This window comes from Fragaria vesca, linkage group LG2 (assembly GCF_000184155.1).
Source record: "Fragaria vesca subsp. vesca linkage group LG2, FraVesHawaii_1.0, whole genome shotgun sequence".
Taxonomy (NCBI): Eukaryota; Viridiplantae; Streptophyta; class Magnoliopsida; order Rosales; family Rosaceae; genus Fragaria; species Fragaria vesca.
The window spans coordinates 32080764-32105578 of record NC_020492.1 but is presented as its reverse complement, the minus strand read 5'-3'; the positions used below and the strand labels follow the sequence as shown (position 1 = coordinate 32105578).

The window sequence follows — 24815 nt, the reverse complement described above, 5'->3', positions numbered from 1 at the left end:
AATAATCATAGTAAGATTATAGATTGCCGCTTCGTTTACAATCAGTATCTCTGTTCGAGCTGAGCTATATCTACAGTCATCTTGTTCTACATGGAGCAAACAGTTCTATAGAGTAGACATGGTGTCTCTCCAGAAAGAGGCTTTCTTTGGAACTGGTCGCGATAAGAAGCTGATTCCAAGTATCTCCTTGGGAGCCTGAAGTGGCTCTGCAAGGCCAATCAACTTCGCAACAAGTGTAGCACTCTCCCTGATGTGTCCCATGTCCATTGTGCTCGTCCATAGATAGTTTGTCAACTGTAGGCTCCTCTCCTTCGTGTTCAGCCTAATCCCCCACTTCTGGTAAAGCCTTTCTCTATCTTTTCTTGAGAACCTCCTATGCACTTTCTTGCTTAACATCTCCCTCTCTTTCTTAAGAGCCTTCAGACTGTTACCCAGTTCAAATAAGAAAAAAGATTAGAATAGGGTTAAATCGAAAAGGGTTGAGCGCAGTGTGAATGTGGGCGCTCGTGTGTGAAGTGTTGTGTTCTGAAGTTGAGTTCCAGGTGCATATGTTTGTTGGAATCTGAAAGATTACCTTGAAGCTGGAGTGAGAGCATGACGATCACTCACTGAACTTCTGTTACTTCCGTCAGAGAATGTGTCCCTTAGAGCGGTCAGTCTTCTAAGCTCTACCTCCAAGTAGAGAAAGTCAGATGGATCTCCTTTGTAAAGAAGGAAGAAATGGGATCTGTGAACCAATGGCACATAGCAAGCATCCCAGAGTTCGATTATCAATTCCCTCTGTCTTTCAAATTCAGACCGCCAATCAGAATTGTTTCTCAATGCTCGTTGTATTGATGAAGTATCCATACGGCCAGGCCTCTTCGAAGATCGTCCATGCTTGTCATGATTGTCTCTTTTATGTTCATCATCAAAGTTGAGAACACTGACGTTATCCTCCAAATCCGCCTCTGAATAGTTTTGGATAACTTTCCAAGCCACCGGAGCACTCAAAACAGAAGATGCTTTAGAACTCATCACTGATTTAGAACCAGGCTGTTTTGATTTAAAAAGCTTCCACCGCAAGCCACCTTTTGAACCTCTAGGCAACTCCTCCACAACATTGTCCTCATCTGGCATTCGCTCCTCTGCCTCCACTTGAACACTCAAGAGAGATTCTCGACCAGAGTCTCTTCGGGTTAGCTTTCCATGCTTCGGTTTAGACATCTTGCGCTTAGAGAATTCTTGTGTTTTAGCAGGCAAGTCCTCCTCTGCCTCATGTTCTCTAGTTTCTTCTTTATTGGTAGTTGCTTTCATGACAGGCGCTTGAACATCTTCTGTGGGTGACATTTCAATGTTGATAACTTGCTTTGATTTGAACTGAGTAGGAGTGACGGTCTCCTTTTGTACCGTCTCCTTAGTTGGAGAAGAGAGAGATAGAGGACTTAGGAGAACTGCCCTTGCACTTCTACTTCTGGAGAAGCTTACGCTTGCAGGGCTCGATTCAGAAGAACAAGGAGATTGATCCAGAGGGCCATTAAGACTCACAAGAGTGTTAATCGTCCTTTGCAAATCCTGTATTGTCCTCTGCAATGCTTCATACTCTTCACTAGCATTTCTCAACTCGGCATCTTCCTTCTGCAGTGATAATGAACCTGCATCGTCATCCATCGGTACTTTATTCTTGTCCATGCTTGATTCTTCCCTTTGATCAATGCATCTAATCTCCTTGCAGACAGCTTCAGGTTCTGTAAGATGCTCCTGTGCAATGTCTTTGCTTTGTGCAATACCTTGAGGTTCTACATGAGATCTTCGTGCATTGTTTCCAGGTTCTGCATGAAAGCTTTGTGCAATATATTTGGGTTCTGCTTGAGATCTTTCTGCAATATCCTGCCAACCTTCTAAGTTTGGATCAATACCATCCATCAGAAAAATTTCGTCAGAAATCTCAGAAAGCCGTCGTATGTGCTTGCTGGAATTCGAGGAAAAACTAGGTCTGTCAGTATTATCTGGTGGATTGCATGGCGTTACATTAATGTCTGATGACTCCAATCCTGAATTTTCATCAATTCCAGATCGGCCTTCTTCTACTGGTTCTAGCAGATTTTGAACCCGAGATTGAGCTAGATCACGTTGCTTGGTCAGTTCTTTTATTTCTTTATCCATCTGCATAATGTAACATTAAACCAAAGCATTAGCATCCCAAAGAACAAAGTATAACGCAACAGAAAACCCTTCCGTAGTCTAACTTTTTATCAAATACACATTGAAGTTTTTCTGGGTACTAACAGAAGTGCATGTATAAGGTTAGTCACAGAGGTCATCTCCTCACCTGTTGCAGCAAAAGTTCTTTCTCTTTCATTGAATTTGTTTCTAAGCTCTTTAATGCGTTTTCCATTTTCGCCAATTGTTGCTGCAATTGCTTTACCAATGCCTTATCTGACCTTACCACATTGACCTTTGCATTAGTAGTAACCTCTTTTGCACAACTTGCAAAGAACAGGGTGTTCTTCGATTGCTCAACATGACTTCGTGCAGGACTCATGGTGCAAATGATAGCTGTCCTAGCATTACCTCCCAAAGAATTTTGCAGTATCCGTGTAAGCTTGGAATCTCTGTAAGGTATGTGTCCATTTCTTCCCTTGCTGCATCCATTAATGACATTATTTCACTTCATCAAGATTTTAAAAGGTGTAGAGATTTAGAAATGAAACAAGAACTTCGTTTAGTTAGATGGTAGAACAAGTGAACCTTAATTTGCGGATTACAGTTCCCAGGGTCAGTAAACTTTTATTTATGTGACACCCTTCTTTCAATCTTGCACCAGCCGATAATGCCTGAGCAACACGCTCGCTGCCCGCAAGATCAACAAAATTCTGCACAGAATTTCATTTTCATTCCTATTAGTATATAAGCACTTCGAATAAGTATTCCTAAGGTAAAATAAGTATTTCCATACCACAGTAGCAGCAAGAGTGCCTGAACTTTGGAGGCCGTCTAATTGTTTGGCAGTACTTTCAATTGTCTGTTGATTCCAACAAAAGACTTCAAAACAAAGTTCTCATGCCAAATTCAAAAGTAACTATTTGAGTAAATGGCAAACCAATTAAGCATACCAGTCGCAAAATCTGATGAGATCTTGAACTAGTTTCATTCAAAGAGGTCTCTCCTATCTTCCTTTGAGCTGCACAGGTGGAAAGAAGCTCCTCCAGGTGGTTTCGGTCTCTCAGAACCTCCTCTGAAAGTTTCTCGACCACTGTACCTTTCTGTTCAAGTGGTATTAGTTAAAACTTTGTCAAACAATAAATAACATCTACTCAAATGTATAAATCATTCACCTCAGGATCATCTAGGAGCCTAAGTTGAGCATTCTCGGAGCTGAGGAGATCTCTGACAGCTTCATTATATATCTCCATGGCAGAGAACTTCAACACGAATTCTCGATCACTTTGCTGAAACGTAGATGTTCAAATTATGCGAGGCCCTAGAAACATGGTTGGTTGATATGACAATTCAAATGTTAGTAGACAGTATACTTACTCTCTCCATGTGATCATATATATCTGAAACTGCAAATTCGGTCACCCCATTCATAGTATATGTCTTTCCACTGCTTGTTTGCCCATAGGCGAAAATGGTTGCTGCACATTATATTTCAATCAGACAGTATATAAGATCCTTGTTTGCTCTATAGTATCATCAGAAAACAAGAACTAGAGGATGATCACTCACAGTTGATGCCGCTGACGACTGAAAGAGCAACCTCCTTAGCTCCCTCTTCATACACCTGCTTCGTAGAAGAGTCCTTACCAAAGACTCTGTCTGTCCTCGACATGAAAAACAGTGTTAAGGACTAGAAAAAGAAACCACTTCACAAAATGCAGATGAGGAAGAAAGTGCATTATGTGTGTAGAAATTACCGAAGGCATACGCAGAGGGAGACGAGGGCCGATCAGCTTGGCTGTTGGTGTTGTACATGACAGTGTTGTGGAAGCATTTCCAATCGGAAACCTCGTTCTTTGCCTTTTCCTTGTCATTCAATGGTCTCACCCTAACCGAAACAAGAATCTTCTCTTCATTCGCATGCTCCTCCGTCGCCATTGTTTATTTTCTCTCGGAACAACAACAAGCAATAGAGCCCTAGAACTATACCAAAAAATAAAGCCCTAGAACCTTTAAGATTTCCCAGCTTCAGAAAATGCAACCACAGCAGTCACCTCTTCAAAATGCTCAAACAGATGATTTCATCCCAATGTGCATGTCCTTTTTTTTCTTCTTCTTCTTCTTTTTGCCAGGCTTACCTTGTTCTGTGATAAACTCCAGACGTAAAATAAACGTTGTGATCGAAAATGGGGTAATGTGGAACAGAATGTGTAGGGGCTTATAACAGCAAAGTGAGGCAGATTAGAGTAACCAAAACAAGATGATATGTACGTAAGAGAGAGAGAGAGAACAGAACCCTTTTGTTTTTATCTTTGTGTTTGTTTCTGGGGTCGACGGAACGGCCAAACGTTCTAGAAGGAAAGTCGGAATCTGGAGCAAAATGTTGGTTTTTGGCCGAACCGTGAAGACCAGAAGGGGTTGCTGCCGGCCTGAAAATGAAGGCAACGAGAGAAGGAAATAGCAACGGTGGCCAAAGAACCGTTTGCTTCCCCCGTCTCTCGCTCTGGATTCTAACGACCCCAGATATCCGAGCAACCGCCAAGAGCTAACAAAATAGTCCGAAACCATATTGGAACTTACTATTTTGACCTCATCCACAGCACAGTTGTCCCGTTGTTGGGCTGTGAAAGAAAGCCCACACACTCCCATGGCAACTATAATTATCATTATCATGATCCTGTTGTTAAACAGCAATAAAGCATATAGGATAACAAAAAATAAATAAGGGATTAGACATTTATGAAAATAATTCAGAACTTACAAGTCAGGTTTAACGCGTTCTTCAGAATTCTTAACTTTCGCTTTCGCCATTGTCAAGATTAGCAAATGAGTCATGTGGTGCCTTCCACATTCTCACCCCGTCAATATCCATCATTTGTTTGAGTTCGCGCGAAAATTTCTTATTTTATAATTTATTATTTTTTTTGGCTCACACTTTCATTTCATAGGCATTTAGATTTAGATTTCAAAATAAAATTAAACTATTTTCCGGCTTCCGATCGTCGGCAACACGTCAAATTTGTTTTCCAAAATTACCCTTGTACACAAAACCTAGACCTCCTCGACAGCCCAGAGGTCCAGCTCATAAACACTAAACAAAACAAAAAACAAAAAAATAAAAAAGGAAAAAGAACATGACAGCCTCTCACTCTGCCACCACCCATCATCATCACTTTCACTCCTTCCTCTTTTTCATTTCACCAGGAAGAGTAAGAACCCCAAAACCAGATTAAATAGTATTTGCAAAAGACAGCCAAATAAAAGAGCAAAACAATAGTTTTCTGGTGCCCCTTTTGGCTTATCCAAAGCCAGATGGCCCAGATCCACCACCACCAAATCTCAAAAATGAAACAGAAACCCCCTCTGTAAAAATTTTCAATCTTCATCAATTTTTAAAACCCCTCAATGAATTAGCCCCCCCCCCTTAATTGGTCCCTCACTCCCTTTTCCATTTATATCAATTCTTCCCATTTCTCTCTCTCTGTATTCCAAACCCTACCAACCAAAATTGAAAGCAATTCAATTTGTGCTCTGAGAGAGAGAGAGAGAGGGGTATAATGGCGACGAGAGGGAGCAGATCAGAGAAGGTGAAGCGGATTTTCTACCAATTCGACGTCAACCACGACGGCGGTCTCAACCGTGAGGAAATGGCCGCCCTCGTCGTCGCCGTAAACCCTAGGGTCAAGTTCAGCGACGAGCAGATCAATGCCATTTTGGACGAGGTCTTCCGCACCTACGGCGACTTCATCGACGGCGAGAAGGGACTCACCTACGAGGGGCTGTTGCGGACCTACGACGACGGCGCCGGCGACGTCGACCGCGACTTCGACGCGCTTGGCCTGGAGCTAAGTCTGGATGAGGTTAAAGGAGCCTCCATGGCCTCCGAGGCGTCGTCGTCGTCGATAGTGGACGAGCGAGTCGGCGAGTCGCAGAAGAAGCAGCGGACGGCGGCGTGGGCGGTGTCGCCGAACCACGGGATCGTGTTTGATGACACGTGGAAGATTGTGGATGATTTGGAGATTTTGGTGAAGAGGTTGAAGGCGAAGCAGGCGGGGAGTAATGGCAAGGTGAAGGGTGAGAATTTGGACTCGTATTCGGAGGCCGGGTGGTCTAGAGAATTGGGGCCTTCTTCGGAGATTTCGGAGAAGAGAGTGTATTGGGAGGAGTCCGGGCATGATTATGCTCTGTTTGTGAAGGAATTGGGTGTGATGAGGAGCCGTGCCGACGGGGCTAGGTCGAGGGAGCAGGCTTTCGATGGGCATATGGCCATTGGGAGGGTTTTATATGAGCATCAGTTGTTTAAAGAGGCTTTGGTTAGTTTCAAGAGGGCTTGCGAGTTGCAGCCGGTGGATGTTAGGCCACATTTCAGAGCCGGAAATTGTTTGTATGTTCTTGGCAGGTATAAGGAGTCGAAAGAGGAGTTTTTGTTGGCGCTGGAAGCAGCGGAGGCCGGTGGGAATCAGTGGGCGTATTTGCTTCCGCAGATTTATGTGAATTTGGGGATTTCTCTTGAAGGTGAAGGTATGGTTTTAAGTGCTTGTGAGTATTATAGAGAGGCTGCTATACTTTGTCCGACTCATTTTAGAGCCTTGAAGCTTTTGGGAAGTGCTCTATTTGGGGTTGGGGAGTATAGGGCGGCTGTTAAAGCCTTGGAAGAGTCCATTTTCATGAAACCGGACTATGCTGATGCACATTGTGATTTGGCTTCGGCATTGCATGCTTTGGGCGAGGATGAGAGGGCGATTGAGGTTTTTCAGAAAGCCATTGATTTGAAACCTGGCCATGTTGATGCCTTGTACAATCTGGGTGGGCTTTATATGGACTTGGGAAGGTTCCAGAGAGCTTCGGAGATGTATACTAGGGTTTTAGCTGTGTGGCCCAACCATTGGCGTGCTCAGCTTAACAGGGCTGTGTCATTGTTGGGAGCTAAGGAAACTGAGGATGCTAAGAAAGCTTTGAAGGAAGCATTGAAAATGACCAACAGGGTTGAATTGCATGATGCCATTGCACATTTGAAGCAGCTGCAGAAGAAGAAGGTGAAGGCAAATGGGGGTAACAATGGGGAAACTTCCTTTGTCACTGTGGAAGCTACAAAATTTAAGGCAGTCGGGGAGAAGACAACATTGAGGCAAGACTTGGCCATTGCACTTGAGATTAGGGCATTTCAGAGGATTACCAGGTTGAGTCGTTGTGATGTGGATCTCCTTAAAAAGGAGATGAGTGATGGTGACGTACCAGTGTCGTATTCAGGTACTGGTGCTCCGCAGAGGTCCATACGGAAGCCTAATCTGGAAGAAATTCTTCGTAGGTTGCTTACTTTCCTAAAGCCTGAGACGTTTCAAGGAGCTGTGAAAGCCATAAACGAGAGGATACTCTCTGTTTTTGATGATACAGGTGCAGGTAGGGTGGACTTGGGCATGTTTTTTGCTGTTCTAGCCCCTATTTGCAGTGGCTCGCCAGAAAAGCGCAAGCGAGTTGCTTTTGATGCGCTTTTGTGGCGCCCTGTGAATGAAGGTGGTGGTGCTCAGATAAGAAAATCTGACGCAACTAAATATATTAAACTGTTGAGAGCTATATATGTCCCTTCCCATGGGGTTAGTGAGATGCTAGAACTCCATGGAGAAACAGATCCTTCAACAATGTCTTACACAGAGTTTCTAGTCATGTTCGATGACCCTGATTGGGGTTTTGGTATCATGTCCACACTGTTGAAGCTTGAAACTGGGGATAGGAATCGCCATGGTAATCATGTCTGTTCAGTTTGCCGCTATCCAATTATTGGGTCTCGCTTTAAGGAGATAAAATCTCATTTCAGTTTGTGCAATCAATGCTACAGCGAGGGAAAGGTTCCTCCTGCCAATAAGCAGGAAGAATACAGATTCAGAGAGTATGGAACTGAGAGTGAAGCCATGAAAGACAAGTGCAAGTGCTTTAATTTGCAATCCCATAATGACCTGTAGCTAGAATCAGTTTTCTGTTTCTGTTTATTCTGTATAATCCTTTTTGATGTTCTAGTTGTTCAGTGTGAAATATATAGCTCATGTCATGAATGTGTTATATGGGAATCATACCCTTGTTACATTTGTTTCCATGGATTCCGTTTACGCCTCTGATGTCCTTCTCTGCCGATATCATCTGTACAATTCATACTTGTATGGAGACTTTTTTTGTCTGTTGTATCACTTCCTTGGAGGTTCTTTCATTGTTAATCCAGATTTTTATCCAGGGCTGGCATCTTTGCATATTCTTGTAGATTGAATTTATCAGTGTTGCGAAACAGGAGATATGAATTTTCTGCCTTCTGTTATCTGTGTTTACAATTATGACTATTAATATAGACCTTGTATTACAGGACGCTCTTTACAAAATTCTGTCGACACAAACACATTTACCCTCGAACAGAGAAGGGCCACCCGTACCAACAGATAAATAAGAAGGGAAACACATTATAGCCTAAACAGGAGTTGAAATGCATTGAAGCGCTCTATTGGTGAGTGCAGCTATCGTTGAAAATGCAGAACCGCATTTTATTTATTTTTGAATACAAGGGCTAAACGGCAATCCTCACGTCATAACCATTAATGAAACCTCAGAATACAAGAGGGGACGTTGTGCCTAAACCTCATACTGTAAGAACACTCTAAATTAATATTAGGCATGTCTACAAAATCTATGTATTCTAACAAGTACCATTTAGCAAACCATTCCGCATTTTATTTGGTTTTCTAAAGTTTTGGGGGACAATCTTTGAGTAGAGGCTGTAGAGCATACATTCCGTTGAAAGCACTAGACGCATGCAAGAAACATGGTAAGTCATCCATCTGGTATGAGAAAGAAAGAAAGAATTCCTATCATACTTGATAATACTTCATATATAAAATCAGGAGTTGTTGCTGACAATGTCAATGCACTCTTGATCGGTTAGATATTCAAACCATAACCAGAGCTACTGCAGAATCATCATGCCAACAGTAGCAGTAAGCTCAGCGAAGCACATTTTCTGTGTCGTGATGATGATGCTGTCTATATTGAGGAATATGCCAAGAGTGACGGCTTTACCTCCATCGTCAATATCACTAGCCCCAGCCCCAGCCCCAGCCCCATCACCATCATATCTTCCCTCCTACCAGCTGCAAAATCAGGTATCGTTAAGGAAGGAAGAGTACAAAGCAGAGCCATCGGAAATAGCTCTTGAAGACTATGACCTCTGGAGTCCCACACCCTGTTTTGGTAGGGGCAATATGGCTCCAATTCCTCATTAGGCATTATATTGTTGTACTTTTCGTTTCTTGGAAACAATTAAATAAACCCAGAGTTGTTTCACATCATCATTGAATATCTGTTTTGGTTCATCATGCATATCCCATATGTAGCAAAGATATTGAAACAGTCGGCAAGGGGAGCTGCTTTTCTTATACCAAGACGAAATCCAAGCTGAGGAAACACCAACCTACTTTAACAAAGGAGGCAAATACAGTCATGGAGCACATATACAAGTGTAACGAAAAGAGAATATAAGACAAAGCAAGCAGATAACTAGTATCATGCATTGTGAAAATGGAAAACGAAAAAGAATCTGATGAAATGATGAATACATTAGAAATTTCCAGACAAAAATAAATGAAATATGTTGGAAAGTTGAAGAGAGAGTTGAAGAGAGACGGTTTTATCTTCAAGCTCCAGCCACGTTACATAATCCACTCCATAGAACTACTCAACTCATACCCTATATATTATGACATGCCCAAAACAACAGAACTAGACTTGATATGCTGTTGTAAACCAACTACAATCCAAATATCCATTCTCTCAAAACTGCTGACATATATGTGCTCGCTCCAAACCATGAAAGCTGAGGGGATGCCACACTTCTTGACAAAAGTCCAGTGCATTCTTAAGTCTCACCTACAGGAACACATGTAAACAAACCGATCGGTATAAAGCATACTTGGCACATTCAGTCACCAATCTGATTGTAAGTCAATGGTGATTCCATTCCAATTACCATTTGATGATCAGCACAATCACATCAGACGCTTGGAAGAAGGGCCAGATATAGCAGCTATTCTCTGAGCATGCTGCGCTTCACCCTTGTAAAGTTCCTTCAATTCCTTTTTAGCACGCCGTGCTTCACGCCTTTCCTCCTTGACAGCCGACTGCACAGATATATTCAAGTTATCATCAAAGGAACAGCCAAAATTTACCAACAGAACCATAAAACAGACAGTATGATTCCTGATATTATTAAATGACAAGATCAGTAGTTATGAGATATTTGAATGCAGATTTTCATCATCATAAGCTGGCGCATTAATCTTTCAATGTAAGGCAAGATGAATGGAATGTCATGTCCAAGATGAGCTTAAACAAATAGCAGACTCATACCTTCCGCTCTTTCTTCTGCTCCTTTGACTCCTGACCATGTTGCTTCCTTTTCTGCTGCTCAGTTTTCAAGCTACCTGTATCTTCCACCTTCTCTGTAGCAGCAGGAGGTCTTCTATTACCAGGCAAGAAGTCCACAGGCAGCCTCTGTTTTCCTCCAAGTTTTATCAAAGTATTTGAGGCATCCAAGCCTTTAAAAACGGTTTCTGAAAGCTGCTTCTTCTTTCTACTTAGTTCTGGAGCTCCAATTTTTGCAGGATGGTTTTCAAGTGTTGAATATGTAGTAACAACAGTCTCACAGTCCCATTTTTGTGATTCATCACTAGACTCCTCTACAATTACCACCTCGTCCTCTTGATCTTCATTCTCATATATCTTCCCAAGCTGCTTTGTTTTTTGTATCTCCTCACCATCTCCCGGGACCTCGTATTCATTAAGTTCAAAGTCATCCTTCACGCAGTCATTAAGTTTTACGTCCTTGAGCTTCTCCTCAATGGATGTATCCTCTTCATCTCCATAAAAATAACCATCATCATGATCACCACCATCATAGTCATCCTCATCATCGTCATTATCATATTCCCGACTTAAGACCTGATTTTTATGTAACCAAAACATGAAATAGTAATACATTAACCCATATACATCTTCATAAAACTCAAACTGTAGACTTTAATTAGACCACACAACCAAAATATAACACAAAAAACAACTCACCATATCAAATTCGTCATCCACATCCCTCCGAGCTCGTGGATCATCCACCACAAACTCACCCTTTCCCCTCTCCGTGCTATTCCTTTCAACCATACCAACTACATTGCTCACATTCTTGCTCTCCGATTGCTCAACAAAACTTGGCCCCTCACATACACAAACCTCCTCCTCTTCGTCTCCATCAGCAAGATTCGCCTTAATCACAAAATCCTCCTCCAAATCCTCATCATCAGAACCGAACCGCGACACAGCATCACTATCATCAAGCAATGCAGACACTTCAGGATCAACAGCTCTCTGAACCCTCACATTGACAGTCTTAGACGCCACAGTGTATATATCCTTCTCATCCGGAACCTCCTTCTCCGAAATTCGCAATCTCGAAGCATCATATGCCTGAAAAATCGACACCAAACTCATTCAATAACACATCCCAACAATTCTGTTACAACCGAAACAGAAAATGAGCTGTACAAAACTCACCTTGACGTCATGCGGAAGCTGCTCGAGCTTAGCCTTGGGATTGGAGTAATACGCGGAGCCACCGCCGGCGTTCTTGATCTCCCTCAGGTGGTTCAAGTAGTTGTAACCGTCGTCGGGAAACCCGAGGTCGAGAATCTCCTTCCTCACTTTCTCCGGCAGGGGCTGAGGCGCCGCCGCAGAATAGCTTCCGTAAGCGTGGTCGTAGTAGTGGTCACCTTCTTCGTCCTCAGGCGCGTCGGCGAAGATGGAATCGGCATCGTTGGTGGGCTGGCCGGAGACTTGGATGAAGACCCGGTCGCCGCCGGGTGAGTCGTCGTAGTTGGGATCGGAGGAGTCTCGGGCGATTAATTGGAAAGTCGACGACTTTTTCTTGTCGATGAACTTCTTCTTCCCCATTATTAGGAATGAATCAGAGAAGGTTTGCTTGGAATTTGTGAACAGCTGATAGGAGGAGCACAACTGCAGAAGAAGAATCGCTACACAAAACCCTTACCTACAGGATTCGAGCTACAAAAACCCTACAGCAAAACACAAAACAAAAAAAGTGCGAAATGGGCTTTTTGTGGGCTAGGAGGACACGGCGCGGCTATGCGGTCGATGTTTAGTGGGCCAAAACGGGGCCAGGGGGTCCATCTTTTAAAAATTAAAAATTAAAAATTAGTAGGAAATGAGCTTTTTGCGGGTTAGCAGAAACGGCGCGTGTCTAGGCGGTCCAGGCTCAGTGGGCCAGGCTAGAGTAAAAACTATTTCCGTTCGACATGTAGCAGTTACACGCTTCATTATTAGTGCCACGTGGCGGCCGCTGGAGTCCCAGTTCCTCGCGCCAACAGCGGGAAAAAGCCGTTACGGCAAGGCCAGTGTCCGGTTGAAAAGGTAAAGGAACGAATCTCATGTGACTTTCAATTCTGAATGAGAGTTAGTTACGGCGGGAGAATTAGTTATTCTTTTTGGATAACATTCTGAGTTCATGTGACTTTCAATTCTGAATGAGAATCTTCTACGCTACATTAAAACCTCTAGTTCCGTTTGCTAATTCTAATCTATTGCGTTTTCGATGCTCTGTGACCTCTAAACCCGAAGCACCGCCGGTTATGGAGGCGAAGGTAGTACTAACTCAGACTCAGCGATACGCCGCTGGAGCGTTGTTCGCTCTGGCGCTTCACCAGACTCAGATCCACCAGACTAAGCCGTTGAATGCTTTGCTTCCTCTTGAGGAGGAGACGATCAATGACGGTGTCGGCATAGGTCGGACCGTTTCGGTTTCGGACGATCCCGGGCTTTGGATCCACGAGAGTTCTGGTTTGCTTTATCCTGTTCTCAGGTAATCTAAAACTAATTAGTTGTGCTTATAATTGGTTTAAGATTGAGCAGTTTTTGATTCTATAGTTGTTTTGGTTGAATTTTAGGTTTCTTGGAGTGGAGGACAAATCATGGAAGGGGCTGAAGGAAACTGCAGGATCTTCATCACAAGTTCGGCATCATGTAGGAGCGGTGTGTTTTCTTCATTCATCATCTCTTATTTCTTTGAATTTCGAACTGTTGAAATCGATAAACGTGTCATTATACTACATTATTCTTGGCATCATCTATGATTAATGTAATGCAGCTTGAAGGTTACCGCTGTTAGTTTGATTTCCATTGTTTGCTTGGAAGAGGAGTACAGATTTTTATTGAATTTTTGGCTCACAAGTTTAATTTTGGTTTATCATTTTTATGTGTTGTTGGTAGTTTGCTGGGTGTTGTATTGATTTAGTTATTTTGGTTCAGTTCTTGACCTTACTTAAGGAGGAGACAGCTGAGGTGGCTTCTGCTGAGAAATCCGAGAAGGAAGTTGCTCTGACAAAAACTGTTGATACCATGGTTCGTAGTGAGGAAAGTGCCGATGCTCATTTAGTGGATAGAAGTGAGAATTATGAATATGAAGCTAAATGTCGTGAAAAATTTTCCGATACTGAAACTGAAATAGCTTCTGAGGTCGCTGACAAGCCTTATGAGGCCCCAAAGAGGACCGTTTCTGTGATATCAACTGAAATAAAAGATCCAACTGAATCTAAACGCCTTGACGTGCCTGTTGAGGAGGGAAGGCGGCTCAGCTATGAGAAGAAAATAACAGTTCTTTATGTAATTTTGTCAGCCTGTGTGGCAGACAGTAGTGTAAGTGGCGATAAAGTAAGGAACGGTTATGATGCTCGACACCGCGTTGCACTGAGGTTGCTGGCAACTTGGCTTGGGGTGGAATGGCTAAAAGTGGTGCGTCTATACAGTAGCAGTTCCTTTTTTTTCATTGTTAAGTGGTCATTCATGTCTGTGTCAATATAGTCAGTTATGATGAATATTCTATTTTTCAGGAAGTTATGGAGACGATGGTTGCTTGTTCTTTCATGGCTTCCTTAAAAGAGAGTGCTAATGCAGAGAAGACAGAAGATGCTGATGGAGAGAAAAAAGAAAATGATGATATCTCATGGGAAAACTGGAAGCGTGGAGGTCTAATTGGTGCAGCTGCTTTAACAGGAGGAACTTTAATGGCTATCACCGGTGGTATGAGATCCGTCAATTTGTAGTGATCACTCGGCTGTCTAGCTGTACAATCTTAGGACAGAAGCAGTAGATTATTCTGTTTTGTCTTCGATCTTTTCACAGGTCTAGCTGCTCCTGCAATTGCTCAGGGATTGAGTGCTCTAGCTCCTATCTTGGGTGGCATTATTCCTGCAATAGGAGCAACTGGCTTCGCTGCTGCAGCAACTGCCGCAGGGTCTGTTACTGGTTCTGTTGCTGTTGCTGCATCATTTGGAGGTGCAAAAGTGATTTTTTGTTTTAATATAATTTGAATTTTATTAAAAAGTTCCTGTGATTGTTAAAGCAATCAGCCATTTGAAGATTGGCAGTTTATGATACCTTGTGTCAAAATCTGTGTTAGCGATTAGCCAATTACCTTTTGTCTTAGACTTTGAAGTTTGTATGAAGCACAGTCTTATTTAGACAGAATTCATGCTTTGGGGGCAGCAATTAAGAGATGTTACGTCTTCAATCTAAAGAAAGGGGCATGGAGCGGATACTTAACTACTTTTTTCTCACAATCTCAGCTGCTGGAGCTGGACTAACCGGGACTAAAATGGCTAGAAGAATCGGCAACATTGAAGAATTTGAGTTCAAAGCAGTTGAAGGAACTTATAACCAAGGAGTGAGTTCAAGTTTGACATTTTAATGGTTTTATTAATTACTTTGAAAGTTTTTTGGGGGTAGGGAGTTGTGATCTGTTCCTAAGGGATTCTTATGATATTGTAATAATGAATGGAGATTGTTCTTATGGCATAACCCCATCTTTTATGAATGAAATGCTTACCGATTTCAGTAAACCTTTTCAGCGGCTAGGAGTGGGAATAGTGGTTTCAGGACTTGTGTTTGAGGATGAAGATTTTGTAAGGCCTTGGGAAGGCTACAATGACCACTTGGAGAGGTAAGAAAATATATCATATCATGTGCATCAAAGATCATGACGAACCTTAGTGTAGTTAACTTTTCTCTTCTTTTTTTTTTTGTGCTCAAGAAGACCTTCTATTTATTTGCTAATTCTTCACTTGGAAGTATCCTGTCCTTTAGAAGCCTTAGATAGGATCTGACTTATCATTACTAGCTAAGTAATCGGTATTGATGTAGTGAACTTTTAGGTATGCACTGTGGTGGGAGTCTAAGAATTTGGTTGCATTGAGCACTGCAATCCAAGACTGGCTTACTTCAAGTACTTCCATAACCTCATATCTGTCACCTTTTCTAACTGACTATCGGCATATCCACCACCAATACTATTGCATCCTGTTGCAGGAATTGCCCTCGAGTTGATGAAAGAAGGTGCCATGCTGACCGTATTAAACACACTTGTAGCAGCTTTTGCTATGCCAGCAACCTTGGTTACTGCATCTGATCTTATTGATAGCAAATGGGCGATTGCAGCTGACAGGTAAATTATCCCTTTTCCACTTCATTTCCACAATGAACCGACTCATTTAAAGTGCCAATGCTAAATTCATCTGGTGCTATGACTGCTATCCACCCCTTGCAAATTTTAGTTCAGCTTAAGTTGTTATAGTTATCATGTGTTTCATATATAATCAGCTTTCAAGGTGAGACCATGGGACTCATATGATGCACTTGATATTATTGGCAATTTGAGTTTTTAATACTTGGAGTGGGAGACAAAAAATATTAAATTCAGTTTTCCTGGCTCAGATCAGATAAAGCTGGGAAGATGCTCGCTGAAGTATTGTTGAAGGGACTGCAAGGCAACAGGTAAAAAAAGATGTGTTCCATCTCACTTGTTGAAAAATTATATGTATCGTTCACTTAGATTCTCCATTGATGGTCCAGGCCCGTGACTCTAATAGGATTCTCACTTGGGGGCAGAGTGGTTTTTAAATGTCTGGAATGTTTAGCTGAAGCAGAAGGGAACAACGGTAACCACCGCTATCTGATTCATCTTACTGTATGTAATTTTAGTTGTTATGTACTCAAATATACTTTTGATTTTGCACTTGTATAGCTGGTCTGGTAGAAAGGGTTGTCCTACTTGGAGCACCAGTGTCAATTGAAGATGAAAATTGGGAAGATGCCCGGAAGGTAGACTTGTCTGTTTTTTTGTTTCCATATTCAAATTGGTTTCTGCTGTAAGTTTTGTCTGTGCAAATACTATAGTACTAATCTTTCAAATACCACTCGACCTATTCTGTTTCACATACTTTTGATTGGTTTTCTATGCAAGTTTTCTTTGGTGCTGGTACTGTTTGTACAAGTAACACTAAACCTATTTCTGGTTCACAGATGGTGGCAGGGAGATTTGTGAATGCTTTTTCTACAAATGATTGGACACTAGGAGTTGCCTTCCGTGCAAGGTATTAATGTTATTAATTCATAAAATGTTCTGTATCAAAGATATGTATTCAGGTTACTACTTCTACATATATAAAACGTTTAAGCTAGTTTCAAATCTGATACCAAATGGGGTCTATCTTGTACAGTTTGCTATCTCAAGGTTTGGCTGGAATTCAAGCTGTCAATGTTCCTGGCATCGAAAATGCAAGTTCTCTAATTCTCTAATTCGAAATCCCGTCTTATATTTGCAGTTGTGTCTCTTTTACTGTTAAACTTACTTATCCATTCGCTTTGCAGGTTGATGTAACACAATTTGTAGAAGGCCATTCATCCTATCTTTGGAAGACAAAACAGATCTTGGAGCTACTTGAACTTGAGTCTTACCACCCTGTTTTCAGAAAAGAAGACGCAGAAGATAAAACACCGCAGGAACAAAACAGCTCGGCTGACGAAAAGAAAACAAATTAGAACAGCTCGGCTGACACAGTTTTCGCCATGTTCCCATTACCAGTTCTGTCCCTTCTTCCTAGTTCTGTTCAGTGACGGATCCAGGATTCAGAACTCGGGCGGGCGTAATTTTTTTTTATTCTAATTGACTGAAGTGATAAGAAAATTTGCTGCAATGTCAAATATTTAACTAAAACACATTTATCTAAAAGAAAGAAAAAAAAAATGTTTATTATGAAAGAGTTTGAGAAAAGATTTCAATTAAAACCAAATCTAAAATAGACATAATCTTTTTTTGTACCGACTAAAAATATAAAGAGATTGGATATATTATTACAGAGAAGGGTAGTAAAATAATGTTATCCCCTAAGAATTGAAGCCCTAATGACTTAATCGACACAAAACCACACACAAGGAAGACACATCGCCCACTCTGAGCCCAACATTCATCGGGAGAATAAGAAATAAGAAAAATAATATATGAATTATAAAAGAAAAATGAGTCTTCAAGAGCCGGGAGTTGAACCCGGTTGGGCAAGGAAACTAGTAGATAAGCCAAACCAAGGTTGCAATGTCAACTTTCATGCAGGTTTAACATGTATTAGTGAATTTATTTATGAAATCTTGGTTGGGCTTGAGCCTCACCAACCTCCTACCTAGATCCGCGTCTGGTTCTGTTGTGTTCTAACTTGATTTCTTTTCGTTTATCTGTATAGAAATGAACTGATTAATTTCTGTATTGCAAATCAATTGGGGTATAGAGAATTAGAGATGACAGTGTTGGAAGGTCGATTTGGTGGGTGATGATGAGAAACAACACCCCCACCTCACTTGTTATTTTTTAAGCCAAGTGATCAAGGCTTCTCTAACAATGTAACGAGTGCAAAGGCATACTTTTATTAGAATTAATTTGATAATGTCGACGATATGCTAGATTAGTTTAAGGAAACATGAGCACTCTTGGATACCAGGCTTCTTAACCGCCAGTTTCTCATACATCATATCTTTGTGGTATTGAGCTCAGCATCATCACATTTCTGATGATATTTTAGCATTACTCTCTTGGTTTCTGTTGCCATGATGGAAGGCAACACTCACATGCACTTTGCTCCAGCCCTCACTGAGTGCCTGAGCATTTGGTCCCCTGGTCTAAATGATCATTTCCGACTCCAAAGCTGGACACTTCAGAATAAATGTTCAATCATACCCAGTTTTTCAACTTTCACCACTTTGCAGTTTCCCATTATAGTAAATTGTTCTTGTTTTTGCACACTGCTTAGCATTTTACTCTGTTTTTGCCCCTAAACCAAAGCCAAGGCAACAATAATCACCAGAGGTTAGGTGCTTAATATTTAACATGGACATGAGGGCATCATATAAACTTGTAATTGTAGCTGGCACCCCACTATACTGTTGCTTGGTATTGTTATACACTATTCCTTCAAGGTCCAGCAGGCTTAAAGGCCAAGCAAAATGCAATGAGTACAGCAGTACGTACTCGCATTGTAGGGCATGGGATTACTAATCATCGCGAGTAACTTGTTATTTGAACATACTATTGTCACCAGGTAAAAGTTCGATTATCCTCACTTTAGACGAGCCGGATCCTTTTCTGTCGATAAAACCGAACCTCTGATACAACCAAAATAACCCTGTTACTCTAACTAGAAGAGGTCCAATACCTAACTCGAAAATAGTAGGTAGAGGTTAGTAGTCTGAGACGGTCTTGCTAGCTGTGCGCGTGCCATTCAAGTGGGCGAGGCCAAGCTTCCAGCCTAGCTGTATTAGTCACTGCAAGTCACAGGTGGGGGACAAAAGTGAGACGCAAGGCATCTCCTTTTGGCCGGTGAGCTTGAGAGTTGAGAGAGCAGGACTGGGTTTCCTTAGAGATTTGAGTCGAGTGGGGACAAAAGTCTTTAGTTGTCAAGAGCACGATTCGTATCTTCGTCCACCTTTTGTAGTTGGTACTTGCATTATATAACTGGAAGTCTGGAACTATGCCATGGTCACCCAGCAAACATTTTGCATCTCATTTCCGACCTCGTACGTTCTAGTGCGTCATGGATACACTGAGAAACTTATGGGCTATCTTGCTTATTTCCATAGCCATTGTTGGTTCACAAGGTAATGCTAAGGTGGAAAATGGCACTGCTACTAGTCAAGCAGGCACTCTTGCTTTTGATCAAGGCAACACAACAGAAGCAAGAAACAAGAGCGCTTCTAACACTACTGAAGTTGTTATCAACAGCAAAAACAAACACTCTTGGATGAATAGAGGAAGAGGTGGAGGAGGCGGCGGTGGTGGTGGAGGAGGAGGTGGTGGTGGTGGTGGTAGAGGTAGTGGAGGCGGTGGAGGCGGTGGAGGAGGAGGCTACTCGTGGAGTTGGGGTGGTGGAGGTGGAGGTGGAGGTGGAGGTGGAGGTGGTGGTGGTCGAGGACGTGGCGGTGGTGGAGGTAGCGGGTGGGGATGGGGTGGAGGAGGAGGAGGGAGTGGCTGGTGGAAGTGGGGTTGCGGCGGAAACGGAGGAGGAAGAAGGCATCAACATGTGTACCGGGGGACGGGGAGGTTCAGTGAGGATCATTACAAGCTAGGAGAGTTTGCACAATGCATGCGTAAAGGGATGTGTCAAGGGAAGAGATTGGATTGCCCTCTTCACTGTGGAGGACCTTGCTACTACGACTGCCAAGATATGTGCAAGGCTCACTGTCGACGTCGATGATCATCGTCCCCGCTATGTTTGGTTAATTTTCAGTTCCATTAAACCCTAGTTTATGTCTTCTAAGCTTGCTACGCATTCATTTGCAATTCCATTGATCTTACTTTGTCACATCGTTTGTACTGATTTCAACGATTGTTGTTTTGATGAAATACTAATTCCTTTTTTTTGTCGACTGAAGTACTAGTTCCAACGGTTAACCATGATTTGGCTAATCGAACAAAATGACGATAGAAATGTTACTATAAATCTTGAAAGCTTTTAAGGGCATAATATGTTAATGTAATCGTCATTTATGTGATGTCAAGCAATAAGAAATTTTGTATATATGGCGGTGCAATTACACGGTGCAATCATAATCCAAAACTGTCCAAACATCATTTGTATTGATGACATATAGTCTTAGCCATATACATAACATATGTAAATACATGCAGCGTATTAAAGACTTGTCATCGAGCAATCAAAGCTATAATGGGTGAGTAGAGTAAAACTAGACATATTGTCCCACAAATATGTTGGTAACAGTTGAAATGGGCCAAAAGGTGAATAGGCCCAAAAGTTTAGCTGGGCCAATTTGTGGAACGAGCCGAAAGCCTGGTTTCACATGTGATAATGAAGCAGGCTTGTTATTACGGGCCATAAGAATTAGAACGGGCCGCAGTAAAAGTAAAATCTTCACACAAAGATTACCCACCGTTTTTCACTAATCTGAGAGATGAAGTGCAGCCGGAACCACAATTATGTAATCGAAAAGCGACGAGAGATGTTGAACAGTTGTAAAGAAAAAGCAGCACTCGATGATATGAACACAAAAGTTGACGTTCAATTCAAGTTAGAGAGAGAGAGAGAGAGCAAAGGAGAAAACTAATAGCAGGACGACAATGACGTGGCGGTCATTTTCAGGCAAACTAAATAAGATTAATTATCAGCCTCCGCAGTAAAATCGTGTAGCAGAAATTTGAAAGTTGAAAACCAGTTCAAAAACCCAATCGTCTTCTCCAGAACCAGCCAAAGCTAACCTCCATTGTTCCCAGCAGCCATGGAAACAATCCGGAAGCTGAGAGATCAGGTCGCTAAACAGCAGCAGGTACTCTTCATCTCTCTCTCTCTCTCTCAAAATTCAATTTCACTTCGGAAAAAGATTTAACGTAGAAGAACGATTCTTCTGTGATTCAAAACAATCTGATTTTCCGTGATCGAATCTGTTTGTGAATCGATTTCTTTGATAATCGGCGTAGATATGAGATTGATACTCGGATTTCTTGTTTTAGAAGCAAAATTGGATCGAATAATATTGTAGCTATTGAGTTTTGGGGTTACATTTTGGTTTCGGGAATTTCTATGTTGTTTATATCAGATGATCCTTGAATTTTGATGCGTAGTTAGTAGAAGCTCGATGGTATGTTGTTGTGATTTAAAGGCCTTGATGATTTTCAGGCTGTCTTCAAACAATTTGCTGGTGGCATGTACGGAAGTTCCGATAATGTTGTGGACGAAACAGAACTCCAGCAGCATCAGAAACTCGAGAAGTTGTTCATATCGACTCGTGCCGGCAAGGTTGCTACTCTTTTATACTCTTAAGAGTAATTATCAGATAGCATTATCGTTCTTTAACTAATAATGTTCTCTGGTTAACAGCATTACCAAAGGGATATCGTGCGTGGTGTGGAAGGGTATATTGTAACTGGTTCAAAGCTAGTTGAAATAGGTGAGCTTCTTAAAATGTTGCCTGTTGTTCCTTATTGGGCATTCAGGTACAATTTCCAGGTTATTTTATGCGAATTGTGAATGTAACATTGTCAACAGGTACCAAGTTATCAGAAGATAGCAGGAAATATGGTTCTGAAAAAACTTGTACCACTGGTAACACGTTATCCCGCGCTGCACTGAGTTTTGGAAGAGCTCGTGCCCAAATGGAAAAGGAGTGTGGAATTCTACTGAAAGCCCTTGGCACGCAGGTATAACAAAAGTTAATACTGTGGTCCTTGAGCAAAAATCAAATGCATTACATTCCAGGGTCAGTAGATAGAATATGAACTCGCACAAGATGATTATTAGTTTCTTATATTTTGGTGCTTTTGATTCTCTGGAATAATTTACAGAGTAATGTCCTTGACTGGACTCTTGTTCTGTGATTTATATGCATTCACACAAGGTCAACCATAGAATATGTGAAACTCAAGAATGATCATCGTTTTTCTTTATATGGGGAGCATTCTTGAGTTTTAGAAATTACGATGAGAAACATTAGTAGCAGTTGGATAGTGGCTGTCCTTGTTCCTAGTTAGATGTGCTGCGCTTGGAGATTGTGCTAAATGAGGGGGGAAATAGGAAAGTAACTGATGGGGTATATCAGATTTAAGACCTTGTGAAATGTACTTGTGAAGCTAGATCACGTCTTATTGTTGCATGTGTGTTTCCAGAGATGGTGTGCTCAGTCCCATGTCATCCTACAGGCTTGTATAATTACATTTTCTGTGGTAATTAACTTATCAACTTGTTTCTCTAGGTTGCAGAGCCTTTAAGAGCGATGGTAGTGGGTGCACCCTTGGAGGATGCTCGACATCTTGCTCAACGATACAGTAGAATGAGACAAGAAGCTGAAGCTCAGGTAAATGAACAGCATCTTCTGTTTCCTACCTGTAGGGATTAAATGATGCTTACATAGTTGGCGGATTTGCTGGATATAAGTATTGTCTTTTACCACTGCTTTTTCTTACCCATTCTGTCTATTGTGACAATTTTATGGGAACAGTTTCAAATTGCAAGCTTCTAACTTGATGCTTTTCAGAACTAGATTAGTATCTTGTGGAAACTTATAGGGTTTATATGTAGTTAAAATCAATTCATAAGCGGAAACTTTGTTCTTTTCTTACTCCTACATAGTTGTCGTCCGTGTATTCTAACTCGCATCCAGATAGGCTATTGATGTTTCCAGACGGCAAGTCAAAGTGAGGGAATCTGCAGGTAATTCAGATGTTATCATGAAACTAGAAGCTGCCGAAGCCAAACTTCAGGAGCTAAAATCCAATGTTGCAATATTGGGAAAAGAAGCTGCTGCAGCAATGGCAGCTGTAGAAGGTCAACAACAGAGGTTGACTCTTCAGCGACTTATTGCCATGGTAATTCATTCATGTCCCCTTCCTACTCGAGTCCTGTTTTTATCTTTCTTTTACAAAGAGAAAGGAAATTAACTTTGTGAGTGTCATCTGTTCTATTCCCTTTCCCATTCAAGGTTGAAGCGGAGCGCAATTATCATCAGAATGTCCTCCAGATACTTAATCGGCTTGAAGGGGAGGTATGAAATATCTTGGAGATGTCCTTTTTAGGGTTCCAGTTCATTTATTGATCAGTGTTATGTTACTTTTAAGTAGGGACTGATAGACATTATTTGTTGGACAGATGTTGTCAGAACACCAACGAATTGAAGCATCGCCCAGTCCAGCTGCAGAGAATACTATGCCTCCACCACCCTCATATGAAGAGGTCAACCATGACTTTACTTCTGAAACCCATGATGATTTAACAGACATCAGGGACTATTTCTTAGGAGAGGTACTGATACTTGTGTGGTTGATGCCAAGTTTTAGTCTTTTGCACTGTATAATTTCTACTAATTGTTCCTTTTTAACTGCAACAGGCTATGTACACATTTCAAGGTGTAACTGATGTGGAGTTAAGTTTGTCTTTCGGGGATTATGTTGTTGTCCGGAAGGTACTGCCATCGTTATTCCTCATATATTTGACTTCTTTTTTCCTTTTCCCTCTTTCATACTGAAGTTAAATTCTCATGTGCTTGAGCAGGTTTCAAACAACGGTTGGGCTGAAGGTGAGTGCAAGGGAAAAGCAGGTTGGTTCCCGGTTAACTACGTAGAAAGGCGGGAACGTGTTCAGGCGAGCAAGGTGGCCGCAGTCTTTTAAATCTACTATCCGATGGCTACTGTTTGTGTTTTCACGCTGAGGTTATCTAGTTGTCGAGTTTGTTTGTTCAATTCATTGTCAGCTGGTAATCAGCATTGTCCATTAGCCAAAGTTGTTTGTATTACGTATATGTGCGCTCTTAAATAGGTCATTCATTTACAGAGCAAGGAATACTATGGCTATTCGTCGTGTTTCTTGTGCAGATAGTTTTACCTTCAGAACAGAGAAAAGTTTACCAGTTTTTCATTTATGATACACCTTTTAATTTCATTTTATAAAACTCGTATGCTATATCAAATGAGTTTGACACAAACCGGTCCATTAGTACACAATTGAGATTTCAATTCTCTCAACAACACGTGGATTGTTTTTGAAAGTGACGACTATTTCCCCAAATTATTTTCAAACTTTCTTTGAAGTATCCTTTTCTACATATTGAGTGAAAAGAAGACCAAAATCTTCGAAAAAAAGAAGACCAAAATCTTATCTTTCTTCATTGTCAAGTTTTGGTTTAGAGCACAGAATAAGGTCTCCTCTCTCCCTGACCTACTGATGTTAAACCACCTCAACTGAATGGAAGATCGGATTAACCTTCATACATATTCATCTCAATGTTGAAAGACAAACAGGGGCCGTGGCTATAAATTGGCCGGGACAATAGCAACCCTTTGTGTTCTTGACCGTACAATACAAGCAGCACCATCACAAAATCACACCCCCAAGTTATCATTCTCAACGACTCACTGCTTTGCTTCATTCTCTCGTCTCTCATGACGACCACATCGTTGATCATTCACATCGCGATGTTAACTGGACTACAGAATATTCGAATAGCGTCGTGTGAACCGAGGAATGTGCCTCTCCAACAACATTTTTGTTTTCTTTTGGTGTGGGGAGTGGGGAGTAATCTCCCTACCTATTTCTACCGGTCAAGATCAAATAATCACTTTTTTCATTATTAGGTGGGGAGTACTCTTAGCTCGTATGCACAACCACCTACGTTTGCCATGACGTTTTGAATTCGAAAGGGACTCTCCTATGGGGCACAGAATTTGAGCCCCATCTTAGGCAATAGTAGTAACCAACTTTAGCTGGCAAAAAGAGGAGCGAGGCTATTAGCTCCAGAGACCAGACTGG

At 41.6% G+C, this 24815-nt stretch overlaps 6 protein-coding genes across 6 annotated transcripts; 4 read left to right on the top strand and 2 right to left on the bottom strand.

Moving 5' to 3' along the window:
• Nucleotides 1-105: 105 nt before the first annotated feature.
• Nucleotides 106-4080, bottom strand: LOC101301847. Its single transcript, XM_004293143.1, has 10 exons — nt 3900-4080; nt 3712-3801; nt 3520-3620; nt 3318-3431; nt 3096-3245; nt 2939-3004; nt 2731-2855; nt 2312-2624; nt 575-2145; nt 106-424 (listed from the first exon to the last, which is right to left on the bottom strand). Exons 1-10 carry the CDS (start codon nt 4078-4080, stop codon nt 106-108), a joined length of 3030 nt encoding a protein of 1009 aa, XP_004293191.1.
• A 1619-nt stretch (nt 4081-5699) lies between these two features.
• LOC101306494 (uncharacterized TPR repeat-containing protein At1g05150-like) lies at nt 5700-8383 on the top strand. The gene has a single exon (XM_004291771.1). It carries the CDS (start codon nt 5700-5702, stop codon nt 8100-8102), a length of 2403 nt encoding a protein of 800 aa, XP_004291819.1. The 3' UTR covers nt 8103-8383.
• A 1331-nt stretch (nt 8384-9714) lies between these two features.
• On the bottom strand, nt 9715-12194 carry LOC101306787 (protein LTV1 homolog). Its single transcript, XM_004291772.1, has 5 exons — nt 11725-12194; nt 11242-11637; nt 10528-11118; nt 10148-10298; nt 9715-10047 (listed from the first exon to the last, which is right to left on the bottom strand). The coding sequence occupies exons 1-4, from the start codon at nt 12118-12120 to the stop codon at nt 10167-10169; spliced, it is 1515 nt and encodes a 504-aa protein (XP_004291820.1). The 5' UTR covers nt 12121-12194; the 3' UTR covers nt 9715-10047; nt 10148-10166.
• A 393-nt stretch (nt 12195-12587) lies between these two features.
• LOC101305914 (transmembrane and coiled-coil domain-containing protein 4-like) lies at nt 12588-17174 on the top strand. The gene is made up of 15 exons (XM_004291769.1): nt 12588-13045; nt 13131-13215; nt 13492-13974; nt 14073-14262; nt 14365-14517; nt 14808-14905; nt 15090-15181; nt 15393-15463; nt 15547-15682; nt 15952-16011; nt 16090-16175; nt 16262-16338; nt 16540-16610; nt 16737-16794; nt 16888-17174. Exons 1-15 carry the CDS (start codon nt 12711-12713, stop codon nt 17056-17058), a joined length of 2166 nt encoding a protein of 721 aa, XP_004291817.1. The 5' UTR covers nt 12588-12710; the 3' UTR covers nt 17059-17174.
• Nucleotides 17175-19097: 1923 nt separating this feature from the next.
• Nucleotides 19098-19757, top strand: LOC101301559. The gene has a single exon (XM_004293142.1). It carries the CDS (start codon nt 19098-19100, stop codon nt 19755-19757), a length of 660 nt encoding a protein of 219 aa, XP_004293190.1.
• Nucleotides 19758-20659: 902 nt separating this feature from the next.
• Nucleotides 20660-23954, top strand: LOC101305631. Its single transcript, XM_004291768.1, has 10 exons — nt 20660-20844; nt 21195-21314; nt 21396-21465; nt 21564-21715; nt 22267-22368; nt 22679-22879; nt 22993-23055; nt 23160-23312; nt 23398-23472; nt 23562-23954. Exons 1-10 carry the CDS (start codon nt 20797-20799, stop codon nt 23676-23678), a joined length of 1101 nt encoding a protein of 366 aa, XP_004291816.1. The 5' UTR covers nt 20660-20796; the 3' UTR covers nt 23679-23954.
• The last annotated feature ends 861 nt before the right edge of the window (nt 23955-24815 follow it).